This window comes from Coregonus lavaretus, assembly GCF_964263955.1.
Source record: "Coregonus lavaretus genome assembly, contig: HAP1_SCAFFOLD_1336, whole genome shotgun sequence".
Lineage (NCBI taxonomy): Eukaryota > Metazoa > Chordata > Actinopteri > Salmoniformes > Salmonidae > Coregonus > Coregonus lavaretus.
In genome coordinates, this window is record NW_028157005.1 from 3,525 (window position 1) to 12,500 (window position 8,976).

Below are 8,976 nucleotides of genomic sequence, written 5' to 3' on the forward strand. Positions count from 1 at the left end.
GTATCCTCTCCCTTTCAAGGGGGGCCCGACTTGGGCTATTCCACCAACCCAGTGCTGGGGAATAGCGGCGGCGAGGGCCATAGAGGAATACAGGTCCTTCCTACTGGACGCACCACAGCTTCGTGCGCACCCGCTGTCTCTGCATTGCTGGCAGTGGCGTCGAAGCTGTACCCTCTCACGCTGGCTAGAACAGACGTTAGAGAAGGGTTATGCCCTCCAATTCCATCGGACCCCACCCCCGTTCAAGGGAGTGGTGGAAACGGTGATGAAAACGCCAGACAAAGTAGCCGCTCTGAGATCAGAGATTACGGAACTTTTGGCGAAGGAGGCGGTCACAGTAGTTCCCCGAGAGCAAAGGAACAAGGGGCTTTACTCGCCCTATTTCCTAGTGCCAAAAAAGACGGGGGGAGTGAGGCCGATTTTGGATTTACGCATTCTCAACGAGAGCATAACCAAACGGCCCTTCCGAATGCTGACGACAAAACGCCTACTGGAATGTGTTCAGAAGGGAGATTTTTGTACAAGCATAGACCTAAAGGACGCGTACTTTCATGTGCCGATACAATCGCGCCACAGAAAGTTTCTGCGGTTCGCCTTTCAAGGGGTGGCGTACGAGTTCACGAGGATGCCGTTTGGGTACGCCCTGGCACCTCGAACGTTTTCCAAATGTGTGGAGGCGGCATTGGAACCGCTGCGTCGTCAAGGGATAAGGCTATTAGCCTACCTAGACGACCTGCTGATTCTCGCCCCGTCAGCAGAGCTGGCGTTCACACACACGACACAGACAGTGATTCATCTCACGCGTCTGGGGTTTGCTGTGAATTGGAAAAAGAGCGCACCCTGGCCCAGTCATCAGATTGTCTACCTGGGACTACAGCTAGACACTGTAATGATGAGGGCGCGAATTTCGGACCCTCGAAGGGCAGCATTGTTACTAGCCCTGAGGAAGTGTCGTCCGAATCACACAGTAACGGCGCTATCGATCATGTCACTTTTGGGTCTCATGTCGGCAGCCCACTCTGTGGTCCCGCTAGGGCTTCTGCACATGCGCAAAGCACAGCGGTGGTTCGCCCAACTAAGACTAGACCCAGTGCGTCAACGTCATCGGTTGGTGGTGGTTCCTCTCTCGCTAAGAGCAGACCTGGACTATTGGCGGAACCCGTGCGTTCTCACGCACGGAGTCCCGATGGGCAAGGTGTCATCCTACATTCCAGTGTTTACAGATGCCTCTCTGACTGGATGGGGAGGGACATGTCAGTCTCAAGCGATAGGAGGTGCATGGCCTCAATCAGGTCGTCACATCAACCTCCTAGAGTTGGAAACGGTGCGACTGGTCTTGACCCACTTCGCGTCTACCCTTCGGGGTCGCGATGTGTTGGTCTGGTCAGACAACCGAACCACAGTAGCTCACATAAACCGCCAGGGAGGGGTCAGGTCTCCTGCCCTTCATCGGGCGGCAGTGGAATTGTGGCTGTGGGCTCACAAGCACCTTCGCTCGTTGAGAGCAGCACACATTCCGGGCTACTTGAACGTAGGGGCAGACCTCATGTCAAGAGGGGGTCCTCGAGACGACGAGTGGTGTCTGCACCCGGACATTGTTCTACAGATTTGGGAACAATTCGGGAGAGCCGAGGTGGACCTGTTCGCGTCACGTGTGAACGCGCAGTGTCCCCTATGGTTCTCTCTGAGAAACCAGGACGAACCGCCATTGGGAAGAGACGCATTCGCGCACTACCTGTGGCCGAAAGTTCTCCTGTATGCATTCCCTCCGCTGTCTTGCATTCTCCCACTGCTAGCCAGGGTGAGGTCAGAGGAGCTGTCAGTGATACTGATAGCGCCCGATCGCCCGGGGGCTCCGTGGTTTGCAGAGATGAGTCAGATGTTGATTGCGCCACCCTGGCCAATTCCACATCAACGAGACGCGTTGACTCAGGCGGGAGGCTCGATAGGGCAATGGCCCATAATCGGCCAACCACTGAAGGCTTGGTTCCTGAATGGGACAGGTTAAAGCGCCGTGGGTTGTCTGATGCAGTGATCAGAACAATACAGGGCGCAAGAGCCGGTTCCACTTCTAGGGTGTATACCAGCAGATGGAACGTTTTCTCACGATGGTGTGATACACAGGACGTGGACCCCATGAGCTGTCAGGTAGAGAGTGTGCTCTCATTCCTACAGTCTATGTTTGATAAGCAGAAATCGCCCTCCACTATTCGAGTGTTTGCAGCGGCAATTTCAGCTGGTCATGAAGGTTTTAACGGAAAAAGTGTTTTCAGTCACCCTTTAGTGAAACGTTTCCTATTGGGAACGCAACGGCCTAGGCCAAGACCTAGAGCTACGCTGCCCAAGTGGGATTTGGCATTGGTTCTCGAAGCGCTATGTAAGTCGCCGTTCGAGCCATTGAATCAAATACCCCTCAAGATGCTGTCTATCAAGACGGCGCTGTTGCTCACCTTGACTACTGCTAAACGAGTCAGCGATTTGTGTGCACTGTCGACGAGACCCGACTGCCTTGCCATTAATGGCGATTTGAGCAGAGCGGTGTTACGTCCTAACCCGGCATTTGTGCCGAAGGTTATTAACAGTGCATATAGATCGCAGATCGTGGAATTGTGGGCTTTTCATCCCCCTCCCCATGGGGAGAGGAGTGAGGAAAAGCTTCACTGTCTGTGCCCAGTACGCGCTTTGGCGTGTTACGTTAGGCGCACAGCGGCGGTTAGGTCATCGCCTCAGCTGTTTGTGTGTCACGGTGCGGCTGCATTGGGTAGACCACTTTCAAAACAGCGTTTGTCTCATTGGCTTTGTGAAGGCATTGAGACGGCGTACGAGGCGGCGGGGCAACAACCGCCTCAGGGTATTAGAGCGCACTCCACTCGTGGAGTAGCAGCTTCTACTGCTCCTTTCAGAGGAACAGAGGTAGAGGATATTTGTAGAGCAGCGTCATGGTCGACACCGTCTCCTTTTATCCGTTTCTATCTGTTGGATATGTCTTCTAACTCTTTGGCTCGGTCTGTACTCAGCGTGGCTGAAGGGAGATCATGAGCAGAATAGAGAAAGAAAGCAGGATTGTGAATAAGTTCATAAGTCCGCTTTTATTAGAAGTAACATATTATGGACATGTTTTCTAACTCTTTTGTTCGATCGAATTTCAGCAGAGCTGAAAGGCGTTCTTGAGCTAGAAAAGGAGGACAGAGCAGGACCTTGGACAGGTTCCAATCAGGTCCGCTCTGGTTAGGAAGACTTATGTCAAGAATAAGCCTTTTAAACTCCAATCTCGATTGCACTCAGCACAGCTGAAGGGGAATCTTGAGGTAGAGGAGGGAGAAGCAGGATGATAGACTGGTCTCTATCAGGTCCGCTTCGGATGAAGAGCATATTCTGTGGCATGTCTCCTGGCTGACAGTGTCAGCATATAGAAACATGTATTGAGTGGACAGAATGTGAGGTCATCTATCTGAGGTTCAGTTTAGTATGACTGGTATATTTTGTTCCATAGAATATTGAGGCACGGCTATCTGCTAGTCAGATTAGCACGGCGTCTATTCTATTGATCTGCCCAATAGCCATTGACATTGTCATTGAGCTAGATGGGGCGGGTCTATAACCGATGACGCGGTATATTGTGACGCCCTGATGGGTTTTTAGTCGCAGTACTGCGGGAATTGGTTGCAGCCATTGCTGGGCTTGACCTTTTCATTTTTTAATGGGAAGTGTTAGGCTCGGCAGGGAGTACATTTTGGAGCGTTTCGCTCCGCCTTAAACCACTAGGAGCATAGCTCCCCTATGGGGCGGAGCTCCACGATATAGAACGATTAGTTACCGGAGTGTAACTCCAGTTCTATGAGTGGAGCGGAGCCCCATAGGACTTAAGGCCCTACCGACCCTCTCTAGTCTCGCTGAAGATAATATCTCGGGAGGCAGATTGAGGGAACGGGGTTCCTTATATAGGGACACCTGTACTCCTATTGGCTGTAGGTGTGTGCATAATTTTGCTTCAGGCTGCATCTGCCTTAGGGCAGAGGGTAAACCACTAGGAGCATAGCTCCCCTATGGGGCTCCGCTCCACTCATAGAACTGGAGTTACACTCCGGTAACTAATCGACTTTCTGTGACTTTCTCAAGCTACCAATATGAGCGGAAGAGGCAAAACCGGAGGCAAGGCCAGGGCGAAGGCAAAGACCCGTTCATCCCGTGCTGGCCTCCAGTTCCCCGTGGGCCGTGTGCACAGGCTGCTGCGCAAAGGCAACTACGCCGAGCGTGTGGGCGCTGGCGCACCAGTCTACCTGGCCGCCGTACTCGAGTACCTGACTGCTGAGATCCTGGAGTTGGCCGGCAACGCTGCCCGTGACAACAAGAAGACTCGTATCATCCCCCGTCACCTGCAACTGGCCGTCCGTAACGACGAGGAGCTGAACAAACTGCTCGGCGGTGTGACCATCGCTCAGGGTGGTGTGCTGCCCAACATCCAGGCAGTCCTACTCCCCAAGAAGACCGAGAAGGCAGTCAAAGCCAAGTAAATTCGCTACTGCGACTTCAACTTGACTACTCAACCCCCAAAGGCTCTTTTAAGAGCCAACCACCTAGCTCTCCAAAAGCGCAAAGTACCTTTCTATGACCGCAATACATTGAGTGGGTGTATACACAACTATTTCGACATTCTGTGCCCACATGAGGCCTTGCATGAACAACAACACCTACTTGGCCTCATTTGCCATAGCAGGCTAGCATTAGATGATACGTGCCTATAAGCTGTCACTCTTGACTTTGGCGACTATTATTGCGCGTAAAGGGCCGGCGGCGTCCTATTGCGCGCGCACCGGGAGTTTGAGTTTTGGAGAGGCCGGGCCTCCCGTCCAATGGCCAACGGAGGAGGCCTGCGAAACGGGCCAATCGGGGTGGTGGGGAGATGGTGTCCAATCAGCAGGCGCCACTGCCGGCTTTATAAACTTCACATAGGCATTTCGAGGCTATACTCCCGACTGTCAGAGCAGCGCCATGGCCAGAACCAAGCAAACCGCTCGCAAATCCACCGGTGGCAAAGCCCCCAGGAAGCAGCTCGCCACTAAGGCTGCTCGCAAGAGTGCCCCGGCCACCGGCGGTGTGAAGAAGCCTCACCGTTACAGGCCCGGCACCGTGGCTCTGAGAGAGATCCGTCGTTACCAGAAGTCCACTGAGCTACTCATCCGCAAGCTGCCCTTCCAGCGCCTGGTGCGAGAAATCGCCCAGGACTTCAAGACCGACCTGCGCTTCCAGAGCTCCGCCGTGATGGCCCTACAGGAGGCTAGCGAGGCTTACCTGGTCGGCCTGTTCGAGGACACCAACCTGTGCGCCATCCACGCCAAGCGGGTGACCATCATGCCCAAGGACATCCAGCTGGCCCGCCGTATTCGCGGAGAGCGCGCATAAATGAGGATGACCTGAACTCGAATATCCCCCAAAGGCTCTTTTAAGAGCCACCTCCATATTTCCATCAAAAAGGCACAATTGTTCCATGTATACACGCACCTCTACATTAGCCACCATGTATGTTGTTCACTAACACGTCTAAAAGCTACGTATTGCACCTTTTTAGTTGCCTGAAGTCTAGCTTCAATGTTTGTGTGTGTGTATATACACAACCATCTGGCATCATCCACTTCCTTTGAACTATATAGTAACACAGTAAAATGCTTTACAAAGGAGGGGAAAAAGAAACGAGTGATAATATAGGCCGAATAGTAACAAGAATTGTGTTCAGATGAATAATTGACACTATTAGTTGTGTGTAATAATAGCCTTGCATGCAGTCCAGAAAAAACATTGCATGCCAACTTACTTTGAAAGTCCCATGTTGCAGTGCTGCTGAGAGACTCATGCAGAGGCCCAAACTTTACAATGGAGCACGGAGGCCATCTTGTGGTTAAATGTGGGTACTGCACCTCATGGTGAGTCCCTTTCAGCATTTGCTCTTTAGGCCAGCGTTTCCCAAACGCGGTCCTGGGGTCCACAAGGGGTGCGCGTTTTGCGTTTTGCCCTAGCACTCCACAACTGATTCTAATACTCCCAGCTTGATGATGATGAGTTGATTATTTGAATCAGCTGTGTAGTGCTAGGGCAAAAACTCCCAAAATGTGGCCCGAGTTTGGGAAACCCTGCTTTAGGCTAATACTAGCCTATTAGGATGACTTGGTTCGATCGCTTTAATGGCAACTGCTGAACTCTGGTTTCACTAATTACTTGTCCCAGGTCACCATTATGAATCCAATAGCAAAACAAATGTTTCAAAATAGCTCAATAGTGAAAAAAGGCCAGGAAATGATGGGTTCTCAGCAATATTTCACCAACAACCAATCACTATTCACGCATAGACATTAGGATCATCAACAAATATTCCTAAGTCATACTACAAAAGGGTTGTAACGAAATGGATTTGTCTGTTCAATGCAAGTTCAACGTCAAAGAAAAAGTGCATCACCACAACAAACGTGTCTTTAGATACACTGTAAAAAATGACTTTGTGGAATGTACTCAAGCTATTACAGTCAACAAAAGCACACGTCATATTGTTGAGTAGATCTTTTTGCTTGTTTTTATGAGTAGATAAGCTTGAGTAAGTTGAGTTGATGTGGTCCAATACATTGAGTAAAGATGATAGAGACGTAAAAAGGATTATATTACGTTGATTCGACTCAAATAGACATTGTGTTATTTTACCTGAATGATTCATCCTATTATGTATTTAGACCAACTTACTTTGGATTCACTCAATCACATCCCTTAAGAGAAAAGGTATCCGGACACCGGGAATCCATTTATTTAAACATCAACGGTTTGCAAAACATCTGTTATTATGAGTTGACAAATTACGTAATTGCAATCAACACTGCAGGTAAATCATGATTGCTGCAGGTAGGCAACACCGTAGAAATAGGAACTACAACACTAACAACAAGTGACATTTACTCCTGATGTACTGACTGACCTGTTGCAACCTCTACAACCACTGTGCTTATTATTTGACCCTGCTGGTCATCTATGAACGTTTGAACATCTTGGAGAAAAATGTGTGAAACCACTGCCTATATGAGGAGCTGTCGTTGTTTGTTTTATTACCACATACTTATGGAAATTGCACCGGTTGAGAGATGATGGCTCTCTTGTGCCTACGGTGAAGGGTACTTCTGATCCAGCAGGTGGTGCTAAGATCCCTCCCTATATGACTTGAATGATGAGTTGATTTATTCCTTATAGCTCCTAATGATTTTAAGGCCAGTGTTGGCAAACATTACTTGTGCTCCAGCAGGTGGCCATGACATCCCTCCCTATATGACTTGACTGACCAGTTAGTTGATGGACTCCTTATAGCTCCTAAATTTAATGATTTTAAGGCCAGTGTTGGCAAACATGACTTCTGCTCCAGCAGGTGGCCATGAAATCCCCCCCTATATGACTTGACTGACCAGGTAGTTGATGGACTCCTTATAGCTCTTAATGATCTCAAGTGTCTGTGTTTTTATGTGGTTAGGAGTTTTGCTCACTGCGTGTCCCCCTTCCATTTCAGTGTTTCCCAACTCCAGCGGTAGAGTAGGCTACCCCCAACAGGACCCATTTTTCTTGTAGGCCTGGACAGCCACAGCTGATTGAACAACCTGTCACCTAAATTACCAAGTCCTCAATGAGTAGAATCAGGTGCAACAACAACAACAACAACAACAACAACAACAACAATATGAGGAGAGGGACACAGTGTACTAGCTGATCTCCCAGTTGTCACAGTTTGGCCTTGTGTTCCACATAGCCTATATCAGTATTTGAGTATGTTTCCCGCGCACGTTAGTTGCTTTCACGTCATCTTTGAAATCGCTCCTCCCTAGTCCCCTAGAACGAGCGCCCTCCCCTTTGCAACGCCTCCGAACATATAACAGAGGCGCGCTTTCTGTGCCGCCGGCCTCAATCAGGTCGACCAAACGCAGATAATAGCGCACCGCGCACCGGCGCTGAAATCATTCATTCACTTGAACTCAACTAGCGAACACACCATGTCCGGAAGAGGCAAAGGCGGCAAGGGACTCGGAAAAGGAGGCGCCAAGCGTCACCGCAAAGTTCTCCGCGATAACATCCAGGGAATCACCAAACCCGCTATCCGCCGTCTGGCTCGCCGCGGCGGCGTGAAGCGTATTTCCGGTCTGATCTACGAGGAGACCCGCGGTGTCCTGAAGGTGTTCCTGGAGAACGTGATCCGTGACGCAGTCACCTACACCGAGCACGCCAAGAGGAAGACCGTTACCGCCATGGACGTGGTCTACGCTCTGAAACGTCAGGGACGCACCCTGTACGGTTTCGGCGGTTAAACCCACTCTCTTCGGAACCTCAACACCCCGACTCGAACCCAAAGGCTCTTTTAAGAGCCACCCACATCCGCTTAAAATGGGCCCATTCCATGTAGTGTTATATATAACAACAAATGTTTAGTATGCAATTTAGTAAGAAAGTATGAGCCACTTCGAGTGGACAGGGAGTATTAATTAGAGGATTCTAATGTCCCGTCCACTTTTAGCGCACAGAGGGAGGCCTATATCTGACAGTGGCAAAGTGTAAGAACGTTATTATTTTGGGTCAAGCAATAGTGGAATTTGGACAACATAAAGCCACCACGAGTCGGTAGACGTGGCTCGAAAAGAGGGGGACAGCGCGCACACACACACACACACAGTCCAAAATGGGAGCCCTATGTCTGACGGTGCCAAAGTGGGCAATTCTATCACCAGCATTATTTGGCACAACAATCGTGCCATTTGGACACCTATTAAAGCCCCCCTTTTGAAACACACAATTCCCCATCGGTCACAGAGCATAGGCTATAGAGAGGAGGGAGGGAGGGAGGGAGGGAGGGAGGGAGGGAGGGAGGGAGCAAGCAAGCAGGGGAGTGTCTACGGCCGCTGACTTTGCTTAGCTTCCTCTTCATAAGACGGGTAAGCGCCCTTCACCCCCTCATTCGTT

The 8,976-nt window shown here is 50.3% G+C and overlaps 3 protein-coding genes across 3 annotated transcripts; all 3 read left to right on the forward strand.

The window, feature by feature from the left end:
• Positions 1-4,127: 4,127 nt before the first annotated feature.
• Positions 4,128-4,514, forward strand: LOC311125916 (histone H2A; the record flags this gene model as incomplete). Its single annotated transcript, XM_084199942.1, has 1 exon — positions 4,128-4,514. The coding sequence occupies one exon, from the start codon at positions 4,128-4,130 to the stop codon at positions 4,512-4,514; it is 387 nt and encodes a 128-aa protein (XP_084056068.1).
• Positions 4,515-4,992: 478 nt separating this feature from the next.
• LOC311125923 (histone H3.2) lies at positions 4,993-5,403 on the forward strand (the record flags this gene model as incomplete). The annotated part of the gene is made up of 1 exon (XM_084199948.1): positions 4,993-5,403. One exon carries the CDS (start codon positions 4,993-4,995, stop codon positions 5,401-5,403), a length of 411 nt encoding a protein of 136 aa, XP_084056074.1.
• A 2,612-nt stretch (positions 5,404-8,015) lies between these two features.
• LOC311125911 (histone H4) lies at positions 8,016-8,327 on the forward strand (the record flags this gene model as incomplete). Its single annotated transcript, XM_084199937.1, has 1 exon — positions 8,016-8,327. One exon carries the CDS (start codon positions 8,016-8,018, stop codon positions 8,325-8,327), a length of 312 nt encoding a protein of 103 aa, XP_084056063.1.
• Positions 8,328-8,976: the final 649 nt, after the last annotated feature.